The following is a 23,327-nucleotide window of genomic DNA, read 5'->3' as shown; positions in this document are numbered from 1 at the left end:
TAATCTTGAAGGAGGGACCAGAGTTCTCTTCCCTGTTCCTTGGGGGTTACTCTGACTCCCTCCACCCCAGCCTTTCTGCCAGGTGAGCAACAGCTTCTCCAGCATCGGGAGCGGGCTCTGAGCTGCTTGGCCTTGTTGTCATGTAACCCACCGCTCTGCGGAAAGGCAGCGCTGGTGATGCAGCCTGACTTTTTTCTTCTCTGATGAACATGTGCAAAAGCAGCAGCTGTAAATGGGATGATGCCACCAGAGCATTCAGGCCTATGAAGCTTTCCTGTCTGCATGACTAATTTGTCCTGGGTAGGCAGCTTGGAGGTGACTGAGGGGAAATGAGGGGAAACCTGCCCTAAGTAAACATCAGCCCAAGTTTAACCTGGAAAAAAACATTCTGTCCTGCAAGTACTCCATCCTCAGCACCTTGGCATGATTGCATTCAACAACAGCACCTTCCCACTGTTATCTGGGGGAGCTCTCTCCATGCAGGGCTTTTCCCTGCTACCTTCAGGCTGTGTTTGCATTTACCAGCTCTTCACATGCAGCTCTCAAATACAGCATTTCTTGTCTGTATATAGAAGAGATGCTCTTCTGACTCCTCTGCATGCTAACAGTGGCAATCTGGGACTGCTTCAGTCCATTTTGGAAAATGGAAGGAAGAAGTTATTTCCCTAGTGCTTTGTCCCCATAGAGCCCTCTTTGCATCCTCTCCCACCGTCTTCTCACTCCCTATCACATCAGACAGAAGCTGGTGTCTCTGACAAGGCGCCCCACAGCTCAGCTCCACCCTGCCTGTTTCTTTTTTGTTACCAAACTGTCATCTCCTGCCGCTGAATGGTGACAACGCTCTCTACTTCCCATGCACAATGTGTCCAAACCTTTCTTCCCTGCTGGAAAGAGCTCTCTGAAAACACCTGCCAACCTTTTTCCTCCTTCAACTCACCTCTGCTCTGAGGTATCTACAGAAATGATGGCAATGTTTACGCTGCTGTGCCAGGACACCCCAGCACATCACGCTGTCCTGTGCTGTCCTGTTGTTTTCCCGTATTATCCACCAGCGTCCATCTGCTGTGTCTTCATACATCCTGGGAGCAGGGACACTATGGGGTACAAAGCAGATTTTTTTATTCTGTGGGCAGTGCTTGCATAGTGCATGTGTAGGCACCATATTAAGACAAATAATAGGGTTCCTGTCTTGGAAAATTTTCCTCTCTTATGCGTGCAATGTACTGGACCTGCAGCACTGGAGAACAAGGACACTGCGTGCAGAAGGGGGGCTGGCAGGGCTGAAGAAGACTTGTTCTAACACATGAGGGAAGCTAAGGAGAGCAGCCAGGCTGCAGTGCAGAGACACGATCCAGAGGAGTTCAGCTGCAATTACCAGCTTCTTTCTCTCATGAGCTAGCAGAAAACTGCTGTGCAGTGACAGCTTTCAGCCACTGTTGCTTTGGGCTGAATGTTGAGCTGGATACTCCAAGTGAAAGCCCTTCAATGCCATCAGCAGACCTCGGGGCTCTCAGGGAACTCTTTTTAAACATATTTTTCATCCTGTTTAAACACTGTCCCCCTCCCCCAAACCTTATGATCTGCCATTTACACACACAGACATCGGCACGTTTTCTCCCTGTGTTATCTCTGTGAGATTTCCATGGGAAACTTTCCAAGGAGGGATTATTTCACAGTCCCTTTCAACCCACAGGGGAGGTGACCAGACCCATGGCATTTTCCATCTGTGACTTGGGAGCCGGTCTCCTCCTCCCACCAGCGCCACATTCTTTGGAGAGAAATCCATGCTGCCGGTGTGCCTCCGTGCCGGCAGCTGAGGGACTGCATCCCTGCCTTACTCATTTCCCAGCTGATTTGCTGCTTGTGTCTCTGATCTCACCCACAAGCGTGGCATAACGTCTGGGAACAGACCGACCAGCGCGGTCCCGCGGCCCTTGCAGGAATGCAGGGGGGTGCATTGCATCCCTGAAAAGTGGGGGCTCCCCGCCGGAGCAGTGAGACCTGCATCGGCCGTTTGTGCTGAGTGATGGTCCCGTGAGAACCGCTGTGCTGCTGGGGCTTAGGAAAACATTCGCGTGTCATAGATCTGTTATCTCGAGTTGTAAAACTGTATCTGTAGAAATGGTTTCTAAAACTAGCAGGATGTAAATGAGACTGTCCATGGCTGAAGAATATATAGGGACTTCTAGAAGAACTTACTTAGGGCTTGCACAGCTACCGCGTGAGCTACAGAAAACTATGCTCTTGGCATATTCATATTTTTTTATTATAATCATTATACACATTATCATTGTACAAATTCTGCACAGCAATTATCTAATGCACCAGCTAAAAGCAGATGCCTAAAAGAGGTGGTTTGGGTTTTTCTTCCCCCCCCCTTTTTTTTTTTTTTAAGCTCAGTTGCAGAAAAATGACTGGGAAAAATAACATTATGGCTTTTCCAGATTTTTTCCTCAATAATTGTGGTATCTAACGTGCTTCAGTTCCAAGTTAAAAGATGAGGGTTTTGAACTGTAGGTCCTGCAAGCACAACTTTGGCTCTGCTCACCTCCTCACACATCATCATGGGTAATGAAGACTCTACCCCTAGTTACCCTTGTGTTGCCCCATTTCCTTCAATTGCTCTGCCTGTGTGATTGGACGTGCCTAAATCATTGCGTTGATTATGTGCAAGAGAGAACAGAATCCAGCTCCCTCTCTCTGGGCTGTCTTGGTTTTTGCAGAAATAGCAGAAGAGGGAAATCACAAACTTTTTTCAGTTGCTGAAGTCAGAAATTCTGCCTCTGAAGATGCCCCGGGGAGGAGCAGTGAGATGGGAAGAGACACTGTCAGAGGCACTCCTCGCCCTGTGGTGAGTGGCCCTGGAAAGCCACGGAGCGGTTGAAACTTTGCTGAAGTTTGGCTTCAAAACTTCTGGCTGACAGAGGATGGTCCTTAGGGATGTGTGATTTTGTACAGATGTGGGAATAGTAGTGACCGAACTCCTTTCAGAGTGCCTGGGCTGGAGGAGCAAGCTTCCTAGCTGGCAAGAATTCAGTCGCTTGGTCAGCGACTCATTTATGATGCGTGGACCCAGATCACACCGTCTGAAGCAAGCCTCCACTCGACCCTACCTACAGCCCGCACCCAGGCCCTCGCGCTGGCTTGAGGGCAGCTTGGACTGGGGCCTGTTATTTGGGCTGTAGAAACACTAGAGGAGCATCCCAGTGTTCATCGATTCAGCAGGACTGATGACTTGCTGCCTCTTGCCAGGTGTTTCACAACACCTGCGGGTCGGTGATTCCTCGTCATTGTTCGAGATGAGTAGAGGCTAAAATCTTCTCATCCCACTAGTCCAGATGAGTGCCTGAGGGTCAAGACACTTCACTCCAGCTCATCTGAAATCTCTTACCTGTCTAGAATTGGTCTGAAATTTGATAGGAAAACACTTTCTCACACAGTTCCTGGGGTTTCTGCTGTCCAGTTGGACTGATGGTATCTCAGGCCTCCGTGGGATTAGTCCTCATTTCCTTGCTTGGCCTTGGTGGGAGACAGGAAGCACAGGAAATGAGAAATAATTGAATCAATTCTTCCAAATTGGTTTGTCTCGGATCCAGTTTGAAGGATGGGTAAAGGCCTGGGACGAGCCTGAGGCTCGCGTTTCCTTGAAGCAATTCTCTATCTACCAGAATAATGTATGGAATTTCATTAATAATTACAACCCCTAGGTCCTGTAGAGCAGAATGAGGGTTGACATGATGGTCTACTTGTACGTAATAATCTAAGCCCAGTCCAGTAGGTCCTCTGGGATTGTGAGATGTCATAATAACCTAAGTGGCTTTGGGTATTTTGTCAGTGGTATTTGTATCTGGAGATGAGAAATTCATCAACCATCAATACCCAGTGGTGACAAGGGCAAGAACAGATGAGAAAGTGATATTTACTGAGTGTTTTTGTTACTAGTGGTTCTCAGATTGTCTTTACTATGCTTTTGTATAGTTTGGGGAGAAAAGGGACCAGGCAGCTGGGCTTGCTTTTGTTTATTACATTTCAATATAGCCAGAGGCTTTTTGGCTTCAATATTATAGAAATAAATCTAGTCTATTATTATTATTTATTGTTATTACTTATTAAGAACTTTCACTGGGGAGTTGTACCTCACTTAGGGAAGTGTCAGACTCGGTGGAACCGGTCTATTCCCCGCCGCCTTCCAGCAGCCAGCAGTCAGCAGAGCCAAGGCGCGTAACTCGGAAGAGGCAGCTGGCAGGAAACCCCCCAGGGTCCTGCTAGCAAGAAGAGGGGCTCAGACATCTTAAGGTCAACCACGGGTTAGCCCAGGGAAATGCACATTGCAAGAAACCTTGAAGGACTCGGCTGATGATGCCAGTCCCATCCAAAGCGCCTTCTCGCCTGAGTCTTTCTGAGGACTTGAGACTCCAAAGGAGACCGTTTCTCCCGCAGAAACACCCTGCTGCTTCCAACCAGCTCCGTGGCTTCTGCTGGAGCTTTGCATGTGATTGGTGATAGGGTTGTCTGGGCTGTCTTGTGAAGACATTTGGAAATCAAGCTTTTGTCTTGAAGAAGTTATTCCACAATGTGCAGGATATCAGGTTCACGTCCAAGATTCTTTGAAATCAAGGCACCTCCTGTTATTTCACAGTGTAACCAGGCCACCACTTGGATGGGGTTTGTGTTATTGTTAATGGCAGGCAGTCTTAGACGTTCACTTTTTATTGTGCCAACAGTTTATGGATGGATATTCATGTCACTGGTGAAGAAGTGAATGAAATTCAATACTCCCTGCAGGGTTCTTGCTGAAGCTGCTGGAAGCCTTCTACACTTGGAGGAGAAGTGTTTGGGTTTCTATTGCTAAGTAACAAAAGGATGGGGATAAAAACAGTTCCTGAACAGCACCCCCTCCCAAGCCCCCATACACCGAGAGCTGAGTGCTGTAGCCTCTTCATACAAACTAGAGAGGGAGGCTGTGTTCCCCAGGGAGAACTTCTCCGGTGTGTAATGGCGGAGGCGGAGGAACTCGAGAGGAAGTTTTCTTTTCTTTTGCCGTTCCTGTTGTTCTTACGGATTCCTCCTGCGATGCTCCCGAAGTCTATCGCTGACCGAGCAGTGGGAATGAAGATGTAGGAGGCCACTGTAAAAGCATGCTTGCTGAAGGCTTTCAGAAAGTCTTTCAGAGATAAGCTTACATGTTAGGAAGATGGGCTGAAGCCCCATGAGACAACAGGAGGAAAACAGATGTGACAAAGCAGACATCCGTTAGTGAATGGGGTTAGTCTGAGCCATTTTTGTGGATCATTTGTATAGAGGAATCCGTCCTTCGTATTCTGTCTGTGCATATCTTCATAACAACATGACTAGCATTACTAAAGTTGGCTGCCACTAAAGGGAAGCTGGAAGTAACCAGTGACCCCTCACATTGCAACCTTCTCTGAGAGAAAAGGGTAGCGTCTCCACTGCTTGCAGGGAGCTTTTGAAATTTGCTGGAGTGAGTCAGCTGCACCAGAAAATACCTTCTCTTCATCTTGTGAAATACTTTATAAGTTTTACTCAAATAAGTATGGCTGAAAATTCCTTTCTTTCACTTGGAGTACTCAGGGAATTTAAGTAGGTGGCCTGGCCAAACAATAAGGAAACAGAAGGATGCTGTAAGACAGGACATCCATGGCCATCAGCACCAAGGATGCTGGCAAGCAAGAGCGGCACTTGGCCAGTGGAAGTGTCTTCAAGTTGCTAATGCTATTGAAACACCAGGTCCTGTAGCTCTGACTGCAGTTCATGTCTCATTTACTCTAATCAGTGCCAAAAGGCCCATTTGAATGATTAGAAATGTTCATAATAAAATGTGTTTATTGATGTTAAAAAATAATAAGATTTTGGAAATGTCATACCGCATCTCTTCCAAAGCTTGTCAGTATTAAAAACAAAATCTAAAAGATCACCATCTAAGCTGTAGTCCAACTGTTAGATGTATGGTTAAGTGGACAAATTTGTATGTAGTATTTCTAATTTCTAATTAATGGAATTTCCTACTGTAAGTGCAAATATATTTTATTTTATTTTATGATTTATTTATACTAATATTATTTATTTGTAATATATACTGAAATCAGAAATAGTGCATAAGGCATGGAGTCAAGACAGTTTAGTCCTGAGGCAAGATCAGTGTACTGACTTGATAACAGCAGTTAGCATCCGAGGCACGTCTAAGCTGCGAAATGAAACCCAGTACAGAAGTTCCTAAAGTCTGAAGTGGTGAAATCAGTCCAGTTTGGGGTAGGGCTGATAGACTTAGTTGCACACAGCTCCAGTAGCACGGGCAAACAGCCACGGCCAGTCCATTGCACTGGTGCGGAAATGCTGGTTCAGGCTGTGTTCACCTCACTGTTCTGGATAAAATGATCTCTGGCATAATTTCGGTGACAGGTTTGAACTTAGAACGGAAAAGCTACAGATGCATAAGTGCCCTCAGTAAGCTTGCAGAAAACACCAAGTTAGGCCCGAGTGTCGATCTGCTCGAGGGCAGGAGGGCTCTGCAGAGGCACCTGGACAGGCTGCATCCATGGGCCGAAGCCACTTGTGTGAGGTTTAACAAGGCCAAGTGCCGGGTCCTGCCCTTGGGTCACACCAATGCCAGGCAATGCTCCAGGCCTGGGGCAGAGGGGCTGGGAAGTGCCCGGCGGAGAAGGCCCTGGGGGTGCTGGCTGACAGCCGGCTGGGCATGAGCCAGCAGTGCCCGGGTGGCCAAGGAGGCCACCAGCCCCCGGGCTTGTGTCAGCCCTGGTGTGGCCAGCAGGAGCCGGGCAGGGATGGGGCCCCTGTGCTCGGCCCTGGGGAGGCCCCTCCTCGAATGCTGGGCTCAGGTTTGGGCCCCTCGGGACAAGGAGGCCCCTGAGGGGCTGGAGCATGTCCAGAGAAGGGCAGCGGGGCTGGGGCAGGGTCTGGAGCACAAGTGTGCTGGGGGGCAGCTGAGGGAGCTGGGGGGGTTTAGCCTGGAGAAGAGGGGGCTGAGGGGAGCCCTTCTCGCTCTCTGCAGCTGCCTGAGAGGGGCTGGAGTGAGGGGGGGGCTGGTCTCTGCTCCCAAGTCACCAGTGACAGAATGAGAGGGAACGGCCTCAAGGTGTGTCAGGGGAGGTTCAGATTGGATATTGGGGAAAATTTCTTCACCAAAACAGTTGTCAAGTACTGGCACAGGCTGCCCAGAGAGGTGGGGGAGTCACCATCCCTGGGGGTATTTAAAAGACGTGTAGATGTGGCACTTGGGGCCATGGTTTAGGAGGCCTGTGGGTGTTGGGTTGGGGGTTGGACTTGATGATCCTAGAGGTCTTTTCCAACCTTAATGATTCTATGATTCTATAAGTTTGGTCTGTTTAACTCCTGAGTGTGTCTTGTTATTACTGAGATCTTTGCCATTTACTTGGTTTGTCCATGTTTCAGCTCTCCAGTAATGTTAGCAAGCAGGTTATTTCTAGTGTGTGAAATAAACTTAGGCACCCTGAATTAACAGTGGATGTTGTTGATCTCGGTCTCAGTTTCTTCACTGATTCTTGTCCCACTTAGTGAAGCATAAAGTCCTTTTCAAATGCACCCTTCAGATCTGGCAGCGCTGTACCCCACTTCATACCCCCACTGCAGTAAATGATCACACAAGGAACGGGACACAGGAACCAGTCTCAGAGTGCCTCACTCGAAAGCAGTAGCAGAACAACCCAGTTAAATTTCCCTTGTGTGGTGTTCGTCTTAATTACTGTTTCTCATTACGTGCAGAAAATTGGCTTTTTTAACACAACAGTGTTTTAGTCTAAAAATGTGCAGCATGAGTTTTGCTTTTTTTTTTTTTTTTGACAAAGAAACAACCAGCCTCATTAGGTATGAGCTTTATAAGTCTCACCACAACAGCAATTAGCATTCAGGCTGAGCATAAAATACGTTTTCCGTGTTAAATACCTTACAAAATCGGCTGCTACGCTACAGATTTATTGTAAAAACCAGTAGATGGTTCTTTTTTTTCCTGCCTGCCTGCCAGTAATTCCAGTGACTGTGGATGGGACAGCTCCATTTGTGGGTCAGTGATCTCTAAAAGCAGAGGAATTACTTGCAGAAGATTAAGCAATAACTGGATGAAACAATGTAAATATAATTTTGGACAGAATATTAGAAAAAATTTCCAACCCAGACTTTTGTTAAGTGTCAGCTGAGTTTGTTTCTCAAGTGAAATGATGAAATTCCACTTTTTAATGATTTAAACCTAAACAATGTAGAGATGGAGAACATGCAGGGGCAGCGGTGATTTTTTTTCTGTACCTGTCCCTAACACCCACCGGTGTGCTCCTTTGAGGTGTAAGTTGTAAATGGGATATTTATTCATTTCTAATAGGCTGGAGAACAAGAAGGTTTGTGTCAGATGTGGTGGCAGAAGAGAAAATGCATTTCTGTAACGTAGTCACTGGAGTCAGTGGTTACCCACCTTGGCCCATGGCAGGAATGTTAAGCTCTTTCACCTTGACTCGTGTTAGGTAACCGGGGCCAGTCTGATAACAGCACATCCCTGTGCTGCATCTTAATGACATGGCATCGGCAAAAACTAAACCTGGGTCAAAAATGGAGCAAGCAGAGCACCATGAGCTCCTCAGAATGGACAGGCACCACGCAGAGAGCTCGAGGAGGAGACAGCCGTGTCCAGGAGACAGGCGGCTTGAGGAAGAAATCCTCAAAATTTAAATCTTCTGGACCAGCCCATGCATCAGGCCCAGAGGTGCAGAGCATCCTCTATATCCCAGTCGGCCCAGGAGGGGGTTGAAAGCCAGAGAAAATTCATCCACAAATGGAATGAACTTCGAGTCACAGGAAAGTGTCACTCCAGAAAGCAGATTTTTTTTGCCAGAAAATGGCTATTGAGAGACTCCACTGACTGTTACATCACTGAACTACTCATTTCTGTAGTGTGTGCATTTCAGTAATTAATAAATGGACTAATTAGAGACTGAAGTATTGGTAGTATTTACCCATGTAAGTAACAACCAGCTCAAATCAAGATTACTGCAAGGCATGGACTTGACTTTGGAAAGGACTGGATTTCTGCTGGGCCACTGAAAATTCTGCTTCTTAAATGAAAAAGTCATCAAATGTAAAAAATTGCTAATTAATAGCATCAACCTTTCAGTAAATGGTGTAGAGAAAAAGCTGCTTGAAATAAATGTGGAGGTAGATATAATGTGATGGTACCCAACCTGAACGACAAGGTGTCACGTGTACCCTAAAAGCATGCTTTTGTCAAAAATGAGTGGTTCTTTATACAGGCACACAGAAACACCTCAACAAAACACACTGATGTTTATGCATCTCAGAAGCCAAATCCTTGTAACAAAAATTTGTTTGAATGTTTGTAACTGTTAAGATAAACTCTAGAGTATGTCGGTAGCAGCTTCAAAATAGAGGGGGGGGGTAGATCCTGTTGCTAAGGACCATGTAACAAGGGTACTAGGCAGAATATACTGATGTAGGCACTTGCTTCTTACATCGGATATTTCCGTTCAACATCCTCAGTAGAGTTTGAAATAATTCTTGAGTTGTAACTGACCTCAATCCAAAACAGTTTCTTCAAGGATTTGATGATCTGTTTAAGACTAACAAGTGTTACAGACTCTAACATGCTTCCAAAAATGCAGGTACTGCGGGGAGTGCAGTTAGTGCTGGGAAATGAAGCACTAAATAAATAAAAGTCCTTCCTCCTTGACGTGACAAGCAAGAGAAGGGCAAGACGGCAGCCTGTAATTAAAACAGTGATGGCACCCAGAATCATTCCTAGCACTTAGAAAAATGGTTGCAGAAAGAGCTGCTTTGTGAACATGAAGTATCTGTGTCAGATGAGAGTCACTTGAGTCAGACGGAGTCGAATTCTCCGGAAATTGTTTAATCAATTCTGATGGGGCGGAGGAGGAAGAAATGGGATTGAGACAGGTCATCTACGGGGATTTCCATGCTAGACTTTCTCAATGAATACTTTATGAATCAGCTGTATGAGTTTGTGGCATAGGGTTTTGGGTTTTTTTAATCTGTTATTTTATTCTATTTGTATTTGACCTTCAGGAGGGAAATGTGGTGCTCGAGCAGTGCCCTGGGAACAGCGTGTGTGCTTACCTGTGTCGACTTTTGTATCATGACCTAGCCTGTCTGACTAGCGATGGGGAAAAACCCCAGCCTTGCATTAGCAATCCATTAATTTATTCTAATAGCATGTAGGGAAATCTTTGGAAATGGGCACGTAGAGGTTGGAAGGCATGTTTTGTGATGCTGCCATCATGTCCCTGTCACTGCAAAACACCACAGCAGCAACTTGCTTTCTTTTGTCTTTCCTGTTTTTGCCACTGTGGTGGTGGGATGAGGTGTTTAGGTTGCATGTGCCCTGCAGTAACTGGCTTTTGAGTGGCATCTTCTGAGGATAAAGACACGTGGCCCAATCACTGAACAAGAATTGGGAGGCTGCGGAAGGTTTGGCATTACCTCTCTGCTCTTGCAATTGGATTTAATGGAAGGAAAGCCCAGAAGAGACTAATTAGCCTGTGCACACAATCAATACAGTACCACAGCTCTTCATGCTTAGGTGGCCAAAGTTAACTACCTGGCAGGGGCGACGCACACACCTTCCACTGAAATACTTTCACCTGGCAGTAAATGTGTTTTCATTTTTTTCAGTCCTGTTACATCTCTAATTGCATATTAGGAATCAAACCCAGGTTTTCAGCTTGTATAAAGCAGTATAGTAGTATTTATGTTGACTTTTTTCTGAAATAGATATGTTTTTATAGCGGTTTGCAATGACAATTAAATGATTAAAGAGTGGAGAGGATGAATTTGTATAAGAGCAGATAGACCCATAATGACTCTAACTGTAATTTTATTTCTAATGGACTAGAAGAGGTCTGATGCCACAAACCAAAATTGAATCAAGCTTTCGCTCAAGCATAACGTTTGGAGAAGTAATATAAAACTGTCCTGCTTTTGCAGTTTTACATGCATATGCAACCGGTTTGCTGGTATTGTGCTTGCTCTCTGCTGGATTAATTTAACTGACGGAAGTCCCATGGTCTGTCTTGGCCATACCACACTGCTCGAGGGCCAGCTTGAGGACCAGGGATCGGATACAGCTGTTTGTGGAGCAGTTTCCCTCGTGCAGACCAGCTCATGCAGTCACAGATCCTCTTGTCCCTGTAGCCCACAACACTTCTTCAATCAAAATAGGCTCTGCTGACAAAAGGATTTGCTTTTGCTGATGGAGAAATGCCATTAAAAGTCTTTCTCTGGCCTGTGTTTTTATGCTAGTAAAAGCTTCTTGTGTGGATTTGGGTTGTTTATGCAGATTTTCTGTAGGGCTTTCACTCTGTCTACCTCTGGAGGCTGCTCTCTGTGTGTTACAGAGACGTCAACATTTTTGTCAGCTCTTCCAGTGGATTTACAGCAAGAAGCTGTGTCCAGAGAAAAGTGCTTTAGAAGCTGGACATGCAGGAGGCATTACACTGCTTAAATCCATGCCACGGTTCTGTGCAGGGTGAACCTACTTGAAGACATTACCCATCTTTTTTTCATATTTGGCTTAAAGTTTCCACTTCTTAGTTTCACTCTGGAGTTCTTAGGATAACTGTCAATAATAAATGGCTCTCCCCCCTGACCATCGTGTACATCTTTCCAGATCATTAGCCTGTCCCTAAACCTTTTACTGTCTAGGGTTCAGTATGATGTTTGAATCTTTCTCTTTTCATGTGCTTCCCTCCTAAATTCATCTTTGCATTCATCCCCTTCCCCAGAGTTGTTGTTTCCCTCCCATTTTTTTCTGGTTTGCTTGCACCATTTGAATCTTGAAATGGAAAAACCTGGACACAGCATCCCAGATGTGATCATGTCAAGAGAGATTTCCTTTGACTTGATGTTTCTACGCCGACCTCCTCACGTCCTGGTGGTCCGGCTGCCTTGTCACAGGGCAGTGCTATAGGAAGCAACTCCTGTGGCTTTTTTCAATGATATATAGGCTCTGGCAGTGCTCATTTTTTGTAGGCAGGCCAGCGAATCACTGATCTGCTTTTGGACAGTGCCTTGACCACCCATGGTGCTAGCATCACTTCTGAAGCAGCTGGCATGTCCCATGCAGCCCCAGTGCCACCGAGGTCGTGCTGACAGAGCTGTGATCACAAGGAGCACACTGTGGGGATACACCCACTTTATTGTTTCCCATTCAAAGAAATGTGGAAAACTGCCTTAGGTAAAATCTGAGCTGTGAGGACCTGCCAGGGATATTATAAAAAGCAGAAAGGGTAACTTAGGCCTGAGCTGTCCTGCATGATCATTTTATTTTTTTGCAGTGCCATACAATTCCTCCTCCTCCTATCTATGCTTAGATTCCTGCAGAGAGGAAAGGAGCGGGATGCATTTATTCCTGAAGTTGCCTTTAGAGTTTCTTGCTGAATTGATGTGCATTTTGCAGTCGTGGTGATCAGCGCTGCTGGCAAGCCAAGGGACCTCTTGCTCTGTGGGGCACCAGCACTGCCAAGGAGTACTGGTTCCCATGCAAGCAGACATGCTGTCCTGTGCTATACGTGTGCTAGTGTCTGTATGACCAGTGTGCCTGTCCTCCAGTCAATGGCTAACCTCATGGCACACAGCACAGAGGTGGCTTACATGCAAGAAACTCGATGGTTCTTTGATCTTCACCTCTTTTTGCCTAAACAGACTCGATGATCATAAGCAACGCCTTCCCCTTTGAGGTGCTGCACTTTGGTGAGGCTAGACATGTTCCTGTGCAAAATGCTTTCAAGGGTTTCTTTGAAAAAAGTATGATCTGCTTCTGATATGACTTGATATAGAAATAACAATATGTGGTGCTCATACAACTTTACCTGTTCAGTTGTCCAAGCAAGATTAGTCAATTCTAGTAGATTTTAAAAACAGCAACAGGTTGTCCTCGACAGGTACCTCTCCTGGCATAGGCAAAAGGGGTTTCTATCTGCTAATAATGCATTCTTCTTCAATGCTTTCCAGCTATTTCATAAAGATATTTCCTGCAAAGTGACAAATAGTTGGTGTGCTGCTCTGTACACGGATGGGACGTAAATATGAAACGTCAGAAGGTCCAGAACTGGTAACACAGAGAGGGAGATCTCACAAGTGTGTTTGTGAAGAGGTTCCCACTTTATGTAGTAAAATTAAATCTACAAAAATTAGTTACCGACCTATGTATTTCTACCAATATTCATTGCTTGGTCATGAGAAGTTTTACAGAGCCTAGGGCCTGGAAAGCAGCTCTGGGCTTGGAACAAAAGTTCCTCTTTGGCCTTGGCATGGCACCTTCACAAAGGGCTTGGTTTTAGAGATGATCCTCACTGTCAACTCGACATAAAAAATAAATACAGGCGAGTTTTAATGCACTGCCCCACAGCTACTCATGACAGAATGTGATCCTGCTCACTTTATGCAGAGATGTAACGTCCGTTTCAATGGGAAAGCATGGCAAGACCTGCCCTTTGGTGCCAATGCTGGTGGGCTGTCACACTGCCAGGCCATTGTCCAGAGCACTTGCAAAAATTGAGGAATGTCTTCTTGCCCTCTTGACAAGTCCCTCACTTTCAGCAGGTCCCCCAGGCCACACTGACAACCCGGGCCAGGGAGGATGGATAGGAGAAGCCCACAGCCATGTTTATTTACACCATGCCTTTTTCTACACAGGTGGGCTCATGATCTCACCAGAGTGACTTTCAGAGTCCAGGGACACTTCTGCAGCTGTTAGTCCCAACTGCAAGTGGTCCATGAAGAGAAAGCAGTAAATCTGGCTTTGGTTTGCTTGATCTAGTGGGTACTTCCTCTGCAAAGACCTGAATCACACTTGGGACCTGGCTCTGAAATCTAAGCAACACTCCTAAATATATTTGTTTAGTTCACGTGGATGATCGCGTGGGTAAATCTGTAAGTTTTCCTCCTTTAGTGTTAGTAGTCAGCAACAATGTGAATTTAGGCCATGTCTGCTGGGTTGGAAAGGAAGATTATCCCAAAATATGGGAAATTCATAGCTGAGTACCAGCTGTGTTTCCTTTTATAGACTTGTAGTAGCTGCAGATGGCAATGACTCTCAGCCAGTCCAGCTACCCTGTTCTGCATCTGAAGGTGTCTCATTTTGGTCCTTCATTTTGGTCACTTTCTTCCTCATCTATTGCTTTACCTGCCAGTCCATGCTGTCTCTTGGCAATCCTTGTTCTCCATAAACCAACCACATTACCCACACCTTATTTTATTTAAAAAATGCAAACTATGGAAGCCATCAAGTGTCACCTTTTCTCAAAGGAACATGTGAGTATTTAGATTTTAGTTTTCTCCTGCATATATATGAATATGCGATCATATGCAATCATGAAATGATAGGTTTTGATTCTTCGAGAAGTAAGGAGAAGGGGTCAGCAGAACTTGTCCCTTGGTCTTCTGGAGGGCAGACTTTAGCCTGTTTAGGAGACAGGTTGACAGAGTCCCTTGGGAGGCAGTGCTGAAGGGCAAAGGGGTGCAGGAAGCCTGGGCATTCTTCAAGAAGGAAATCTCCAAGCCTCAGGAGCAGGCCGTCCCCATGTGCTGAAAGACAAGCCAATGGGGAAGACCTTCCTAGATGAACAGAGAGCTTTGGCTGGAACTCAGGACAAAAAAGGAGAGGTTATGAACTTTGGAAGAAGGGGCAGGCAAGTCAGGAGGACTACAGAGATGTCGTGAGGTTATGCAGCGAGAAAATTAGAAGGGCCAAAGTCCAACTAGAACTTAATCTGGCTACTGCTGTAAAAGATAAGAAAAAATGTTTCTATAAATACATTAAAAACAAAAGGAGGGCTAAGGAGAATCTCCATCCTTACTGGATGTCGGGGGAAATGTAGTGACAAAGTCAGGTACTGAATGCCTACTTTGCCTCAGTCTTTACTAGTAAGACTAGTTGTTCTCCGGGTACCCAGCCCCCTCAGCTGGAAGACACGGACAGGGAGCAGGTTAAAACCCCCATAATCCAAGGGGAAATGGTTAATGACCTGCTGCACCACTTAAACACAAAGTCTATGGGGTCAAATGGGATCTATCAAGGGTACTGAGGGAGCTGGCAGAAGCGCTCACCAAGCCACTTTCAATCCCTTATCAGCTGTCCTGGCTAACTGGGGAGGTACCTGCTGAGGTTAGCAAATGTGACTCTTATCTACAAGAAGGGCTGGAAGGAGGATCCAGGGAATTACAGGCCTGTCAGCCTGCGCTTGGTGCCAGGGAAGGTTATGGAACGGATCATCTTAGGTGCCATCACATGGCCAGCCAGTACAGGACAGCAAGGACATCAGGCCCAGTCAGCATGGGTTTAGGTCCTGCTTGACTAACCTGAACTCCTTCTATGACAAGGTGACCTGCTTTGTGGTTGAGGGAAAAGCTGTGGATGTTATCTACCTGGACTTTAGTAAGGTCTTTGTCACCATTTCCCACAGCATTCCTCTGGAGAAACTGGCTGCTCATGGCTCAGACGGGTGTACTCTTTGCTGGATAAAAAGCTGTTGGGATGGCCAGACCCAAGGAGCTGTAGTGAATGGAGTTAAACCCAGCTGGTGGCCAGTCACAAGTGGGGTTCCCCAGGGCTCGGTGTTGGGGTCCATTCTGTTTAATATCTTTACCAATGATCTAAGTGAGGGGATTGAGTGTGCCCTCAGTAAGCTTGCAGAAAACACCAAGTTAGGCCCGAGTGTCGATCTGCTCGAGGGCAGGAGGGCTCTGCAGAGGCACCTGGACAGGCTGCATCCATGGGCCGAAGCCACTTGTGTGAGGTTTAACAAGGCCAAGTGCCAGGTCCTGCCCTTGGGTCACACCAACCCCAGGCAGCGCCCCAGGCCTGGGGCAGAGGGGCTGGGAAGTGCCCGGCGGAGAAGGCCCTGGGGGTGCTGGCTGACAGCCGGCTGGGCATGAGCCAGCAGTGCCCGGGTGGCCAAGGAGGCCACCAGCCCCCGGGCTTGTGTCAGCCCTGGTGTGGCCAGCAGGAGCCGGGCAGGGATGGGGCCCCTGTGCTCGGCCCTGGGGAGGCCCCTCCTCGAATGCTGGGCTCAGGTTTGGGCCCCTCGGGACAAGGAGGCCCCTGAGGGGCTGGAGCGTGTCCAGAGAAGGGCAGCGGGGCTGGGGCAGGGTCTGGAGCACAAGTGTGCTGGGGGGCAGCTGAGGGAGCTGGGGGGGTTTAGCCTGGAGAAGGGGAGGCTGAGGGGAGCCCTTCTCGCTCTCTGCAGCTGCCTGAGAGGGGCTGGAGTGAGGGGGGGGCTGGTCTCTGCTCCCAAGTCACCAGTGACAGGATGAGAGGGAACGGCCTCAAGGTGTGTCAGGGGAGGTTCAGATTGGATATTGGGGAAAATTTCTTCACCAAAACAGTTGTCAAGTACTGGCACAGGCTGCCCAGAGAGGTGGGGGACTCACCACATGGAGTCCCCCCATACTTAAAAGACGTGTGGATGGGGCACTTAGGTGGTGGGCTTGGCAGTGCTGAGTTAACAGTTGGACTTGATGATCTCAAAGGTCTTTTCCAATCTAAATAATTCTCTGATTCTATGAACTAACTTGGAATGGCCACAGAAACTCAGGGATGAGGTGTGCTGTTTCTCCATGTGTTTCTTGTTGATCCTTAGGCAGAAGAGACGTAGTCAAAGCTGCAGGTTTTCAAATCAGACACCAAATGTCTGTGGCTGGCAAGCTTGTCACGATGCCTCTCTGCCCTTCCATCCTGCAGGCACAAGCAGCCACTGGCCTGCAATGTGTGAGGAAGCTGATCATAGCAGCGGTGCTGAGAGGGAGCTGTGTTTGTAATATTTTAATAAGCTGTCTGCTATCAGCCATAAGAGGGAGGGCTCATGATATGGCACATCCATCCAGCTCCCCTGCATCAGCCAAAGCCCCATGCACTGGAGGCATTGCAGCATGTGGCGACGGGAGCAGTGGCTGCCCAGCCACTCCTCCCATGCAGCAGCATGTGTTGCTGATTAAGGGAAGATTTAACACCCCTCAGCCTCTGTGAGATTCCCCACGAGTCCTGGGCAGCTACTTGTCTTTGGATCGATCCTGATTTGTTATCTGAATTAGAGTCCACTCAAAATGAGAGTCCCACTGCTTCAGGCACTGTCTTATGCCTGCGGCAGAAGATAGTCCTTGCGCCAATATTCTACCAGGCAGAAGGAGCCCTAGGATTGCTGCTGAGAGGTGGTCACCTTGGATAGTGTAGTTCTTCCAGTGTTAGATCTTATTTGAGCTGCTGGTACCTAATTCAAAGGCAAGATGATGCTCATAGTAACACCTTCATACCAGGCTTCTTTGGGTATGTCCAGTCTGTGTGGTGGCGTCTCACTCAGCCCAGGCAGGAGTTTTCTGCAGTTTCGCTGGAGGTTGGCAAGTACTGTTTGCAAAAGATCCATTACTTCAGACCTGGAAGAGGGGATTTCTGTGCCAGGTCCTCCCATATCCATACCCAGCTCTTTCTCTGTCTTGCTGTATCATTCTTCGGAAGTTCGTTGTTTGTCTTGGTGCAATAGCCCTGTCTGGTAAATTGGGATACTAGAAGGTTTTATGATGCTTTTAGAAACCTGGAAATGACATTGTCTGGTCTGGATTTTGTAAAGAAATCCTTCTGTTTGTTCTGCTGTAGCTTGGCTTGAGTTAAGGGAGATTTCAACTGTCTGGCCTCTGCGTGTGGTGATCCTTAACACAGGCTGCAGTCTTGTAGGGTCTTGTGCCCCATGTTTCCCTAGGGTAGGCAGTGGGTAAGGCTGAGGACTTCTGCTGCACACGCAGTTTCAGAGCGGGTGTTGCAGGTGTCACCGTGGAAGAAGTGGTCCAATCATCTAGTAGGGAGCTGTGAGGAAGGCAGTAAACCTCCTAGCAATTAGTGACATTATAATAGTTACATATTTATCAGCAATCTGGGAAATTTTGCAGGTGGCATAAATCATAACTTAGATTAGTTAATACCAGGGCAGACTGTCAGGAACTTGTGAAGAATTTAGCCAAGCCAGAGGAGTGGGCAGCCTGATGACAGATAAAATGTGCCATCAATAAAACCAGAAGACTTACACTGAAGGCAACAACTGGAGCTACTCAGTTCACTTGACCGTGAACTAAATGCAGCGGCTCAGGAAAGGGATCAGATATCCGATTCCTGTTACTACGTACCAGAAATTCAAAAAGCAAACAAGTGAGTTTAACAAATGTCAAAACCAGTTGAAGAAATACTTGTTCAGCTGCTGTAAAGCTAACCAGGGGCGTTCTTCACCATAACGCATTACCGAGCTTCAGATTCTGGATGTTCACAAAATCAGGCTGCCTACGTGTGACTTGCAAATAATAAGCGCAGCTGCTGTGCTGAGGCTGTGCAGGAGTCACATCAGCAAGGTCACATCAGCAAAGACTCTGCAGGGCAAGGTAAACTCCTGGCAGCTGTAGAAAGCAGGAGAGGAGGGGTGATTCAGCCCAACTGCGTCTCATAGTGAAGCAATGAGTCCCCCAGAAACCTGCTCTCCCTTCCTGCCTGTGAACCACCAAACTTCCTTCCCCCTCTGCTCTCCAAGGTTTTATTGTGTGGTTTTCAGCCACATGAAGATCTTGGAAGTGACTCACAGCACTGAGAGAAAAAAATAAAAGAAGCGTCTGTGGCTAAAGCGGGTAGTCAGATATTTGTTACCTTTGTTACATTAAGAACTAAGCCTCCTAAAGCCTGCAAAGGAATAAATGCTTCATGGTTTTAGGTTTCAACTAAGTTAAAGGGAAAGAGCTGAGACAAAGCTTTCTCCAGGTTCATGTTGTCCCATTGTTGGGTTTCTTGTGAATCCTGACAGCGATGGCCTGCTTTGGGGCCATCAGGTCTCGGAATCTGGTGCTGCCTACGGTAGAACTGATGCTGCCAGGTCTGGGCCGGCTCCCCTTGCTCTGAGAAGTGTTTGAAGTGGTTGCACAAAATTCAATAGGTGTGCATTTGCTAGCAGAATACAACAAATAACCATTCAAAAATGCATCAAATAACTGGTTTTTTACCTTTCTATGTGTCTGAAAGAACTATTCCTGAAATTCGTCTCCCCGTTCATAATGGCCGATTAGACCCGTGGGCTTCAAATCATCTTGATATTCGGTGGGAGCTGTGACACTGTAGGAGGTGTATGTTGCTAACTACAGGATTAGGAATTCCACAGTGTTCTGGAAGAGAAGCCCAGATTTGCTGACACAAGCTCCAACTGTGGATATTAGAGAGCTCTGGTTACAGCAAACATTACCGAGCAGGAAAGTCCTTTGTCCGGGGTAAATCTTCACGTGAAGTGAGCTGTCATTGATTTCTCTTTCTGATGCAAATCATATGAGCGTATTAGACCCACAGAGAAACCAATGTCATATTGAAGTAATTATCTCCATAAACGTATTAGAGCCTTCAGTGTAGACAGATGGCATTTGCAGCAGCCTTCTCTATATTATGGCAGTATCACCTCCCTTGCTTTCTTCTGCGTGTTTGGTTTGGTATTTGTTTAGGTTACCTTTCTTTTTCTGTTTCCTTCCTCTCCCTGTATGTTTCACACATCGTCTCAGGGAGCTGTAGAAAAATATCCATGTTGAAGGATGGCTCAGTCTCACAGAGCGTCAGGTAAACTGCAATGTCTAATTTCAGATTAAATCACGTGTCCCTTTTTATCCAGGAAAAGCCAGCCCTGATAGCTTTAATGAAGCTGGTGAAGAGACTGTTGGACACAAAGAACTTGCTTAGAGATTTCCATGTGAGAGTGTAATTAAGGGTAGTGCAAGTACAAGGCTGATACAGGAGCAATTTCATTTTTTAAATGGCAAGGTGATTACCAGCATAGTGACAGAAAGAAAGGAGGGCGAGAAGGAAACCTCAAATACAGATTTGAAAAGAAGGGACATGGAGATTCCTGGGTTCCTTTTGCTCCTTTTGCTGCTTTAGCATTAAGTCCCTGACTGAATGAAGATGGGACGTTGGCCATCACTAACAATTAATTATCTGTACCATGGTGTCTGTACAGGTAAATGGGGATAGCTGGCCATACTGGGGTGGAGGCTGGCAGTCAGTGTGTGCTCTTCAGACACCAGCTCAGTCCCCTCTGGCCAAGTAATGAGAACCTTGTGATGAAGGGTGTTGGTGTTGGGCTGGGTTTTTTTTTGCGGGGGGGAAGGCATGGAGTAGATGGCATTGCTGTGGCTTCAGTTACAGGAGACAGATTAGAGTATCTGGGCTACCAAATGGCTCTGGTTACGGTCTGGAGAACTTCTGCTGATGCTGAAGGACAGAAGTACAAGCTGTTCCCTCACATGTAGCTGTTGGACACCAAGACATGGTTATGCTGATGCTGCTACTGGTATTTCAGGCTAGACTGGGACTATCTAGGCACCCATCTTTCTCTCTCTTTAGTCTGTGTCTGAACCTGCATAGAAGATCTGTGACCCCATCACCTTAATGCATGAGCAGTTCATCATTTAAGCATCTGCTCACATCTCTCCTATGAGGCAAAGCAGTGGCTCAGCCTGCCCCTTACAGATCAGACCTTGCGGCAGAGACTGGGGCGTGGGAGGAAAGGAAGGGTTTAGTCTAAAACTCACATCTACCAGGTGGCACCCACAAAGATTGTTCTGAATTTTGTGTGTAGTGTGTCCCCCAAACACCCACATGGAACCGAAAGTACTTGTACACTTCCTAAAGTGAATGAACCAAAGCGGAGCCAAGGCTCCGTGCACTCTGCCTGGGTCCCCCTGGATCGGGGGTTCGCACAGTGTGACTCACTAGCTTTTAAATCCACACTTGTGGGTAACTGGGATGTATTTTCTTGGATGCATCCTGTGCAGACCATGCCATTATCATCCTATCACTTCATGGCTGGATTCATGATCATTGTGTATTTTTTACTCAGTTTTAATTTTTTTAAATTTTTTTTTTCATTACAAATACATAGGTTTTTTAGGATTTACTGTACCTTCACTTATTAAGTGCTCAAGCTAATCCTAGTGCTGCTGTTTCTATTCAGTTTCTTTTCACTCTGGCTGCTGTTTCTCTTCGCCATTCTGGTTTGGAATAGGCTTTATTGGGGAGGTACTAAAAGGTGACTGATGTGTGTATCATTGGATGCCCTGTTAAGATGCTTTAGAAGGCCTGATTTTCAAAGGTGGATGTTTGGAGATTTCTGAAGACCAGACATAATTTGTACTGGATAGAAAAACGAGTTGCAAGAAATACCACGCTTCAAAACTTTGGCCTCTTAAAAATCTGAGGGGACCAATTTCGTATTACCTTATTCTCCTTGTGCTGCAAGTACAGGAAATTACAGACTCCGTTTGCTAAACGGCAGGAAGCTAAATGATTTGTCTTAGTCTTATAAATATTTTTCAAACCCACATCATGTAGCCTTTCCTATGCACTAATGCATGGACAGAAAATAAATGAATATACAACGTGAGGGAAGGATGACCAATCTCATTCTCTTGGGTAAACCTAAGTCATGTTATTGTGCCAAAGACAAACCAGCCTAGAGTCTGCTGTGTTTACATTTAGTGTTAGCACAATATATTTAAAAAATGGATGTTTTCTTTGTGTGTCCATTCTGGGTGTCTCATTCTAGCAGGAGTCTCTGCAGGGACCACAACTTGCAGTGTGGCATCACAGTCTTCTCGGATGGCTTTTGCTGTTGTCCCAATGGGTGGGAAAGGTTTTATCACAAGAGGTTTAGCTAAGAAGTATTTTCTCGGTACTTTGCATAGTACAGTGACAGACTGTACATATTTTAAAACACAGCATAGACTGACAGAGAGACGATTCAGGCAGCCAGGCTGGACTGTGACATGTTTTATCCAGACCATTATGAGTGCTTCAGTTTGTGTTTGAGGATGGGGAAAATCAGGACATTTGGGTGACCCTGTGGTTAATCTCAGGCTTTGGGCTATTTGTTTGTACAGAGAAGCAGATGCAGGACATAAGAGCATATTCCAGAAGAGGAAGTAGGCATCTGGGAGAAAGCTTTCGAAGATATTTTGAATTTATCCTAATTACCCAGAGCTAGCAAATGGTAAATGAGACTGGTGGTGTCAATAACATGCTGAATTAATCCAGGAAAGTTGTGACTACTTTTGAGGTGGGAATCTTCTTTTTTTTTTTTTTTTATCATGACACCTGTTGCTCATAGGTACAAATCAAACGAAGAGTATGTGTATGTGCGAGGCCGTGGAAGAGGGAAGTATGTATGTGAGGAGTGTGGAATTCGCTGCAAGAAACCCAGCATGCTGAAGAAACACATTCGCACGCACACAGACGTCAGGCCATATGTCTGCAAGTACTGTAACTTTGCTTTTAAAACCAAAGGTAAGAGACAGTCAGCTCCTAGCTCCTCTGCTTAGTATATTGACTTACAAGCCTTCTTGGGGGCGCTGGCGAAGGGGAATGGAAAGCCTTCCCAGGGTCTGAAACACCCAGGAGTTGGAGGGAGGGGGATGAGGGAGTCCTTAATTGGCTGAACTTTTCAGAAGAGGACCAGTCCTGCGTTAGGCTGATGCGTGTTGCGGAGGAGAGCACTGGCTGCACGAGCCAGCCCGCAGAAGAGCATCTGCGCCATCCTATTTGTGCTTCTTAAAGGGAATGATCCTGAAATATAGCCTCACTGGCAGAGATTTATAATCAAAACCACCCTAGAATGAGAGCAGGAGCTCCTGGGTACAGGCAAGCATCCCTGACCGAGCACATGGAGACAGTCTTCAGGTGGCTTTTTATGCTGGTGCTCTCAAGATCTGTTTGCTCTGCACATTTTCATCCTTCGCAGTTGCATGTAGCTTCAACATTTCCTATATCATATGAATAGACTTTTTCTCTAAAGACCTCCATTCCAGGACATCCAGTCATTAACGATCCACAGTCTCACTACCACCAGATGTTCTTTGCAAGTGACCTTCATCATTGCCCCAGTGGGTGTGTGAAAGAACTCGATCAGGAACATCCAGAACCACATGCAAAAAAAAAAAGTCTCTTCCAAGAGATTGTGGGTAAAGGTCTCAAAAGTGCGAGAGGTGCCCAGGTCCCTTTAACTTCTCATAAGAGTCTGGCACCATGGGTTTGACAAATCTCCCCTCCATCTTTGGTTGCAGCAAGTCTTGCAATAAAGATGTCGAGTTCAGTTTCTTGATCATAGTTTGACCACAGCTATGAAATGTCCACTGCCTGTAGCTCCATCATTGCAAATCTCAGAAGCTGACACAGCTGGGAGAGGTAATTACTTAAGAAGAGCATCAACCCCCCAAAACAGGGCAACCCAAGGAAGCGGCACAGCATG

At 46.4% G+C, this 23,327-nt stretch overlaps 1 protein-coding gene across 2 annotated transcripts in view; it reads left to right on the top strand.

Annotated features, from left to right (window-relative positions):
- HIVEP3 (HIVEP zinc finger 3) overlaps positions 1–23,327 on the top strand; it is a 116,788-nt gene that overhangs the window by 73,102 nt on the left and 20,359 nt on the right. For both annotated transcript variants that reach the window (XM_075114701.1, XM_075114700.1), the window contains one exon: positions 22,191–22,366. In XM_075114701.1, coding sequence (XP_074970802.1) covers positions 22,191–22,366 — 176 coding nt within the window. The remainder of the gene's footprint in view (positions 1–22,190; positions 22,367–23,327) is intronic.

The sequence above is a fragment of the Phalacrocorax aristotelis genome, chromosome 20, assembly GCF_949628215.1.
Source record: "Phalacrocorax aristotelis chromosome 20, bGulAri2.1, whole genome shotgun sequence".
Classification (NCBI taxonomy): domain Eukaryota; kingdom Metazoa; phylum Chordata; class Aves; order Suliformes; family Phalacrocoracidae; genus Phalacrocorax; species Phalacrocorax aristotelis.
The sequence above is the reverse complement of the archived record's forward strand: the minus strand, read 5'-3'. Positions and strand labels throughout refer to the sequence as shown.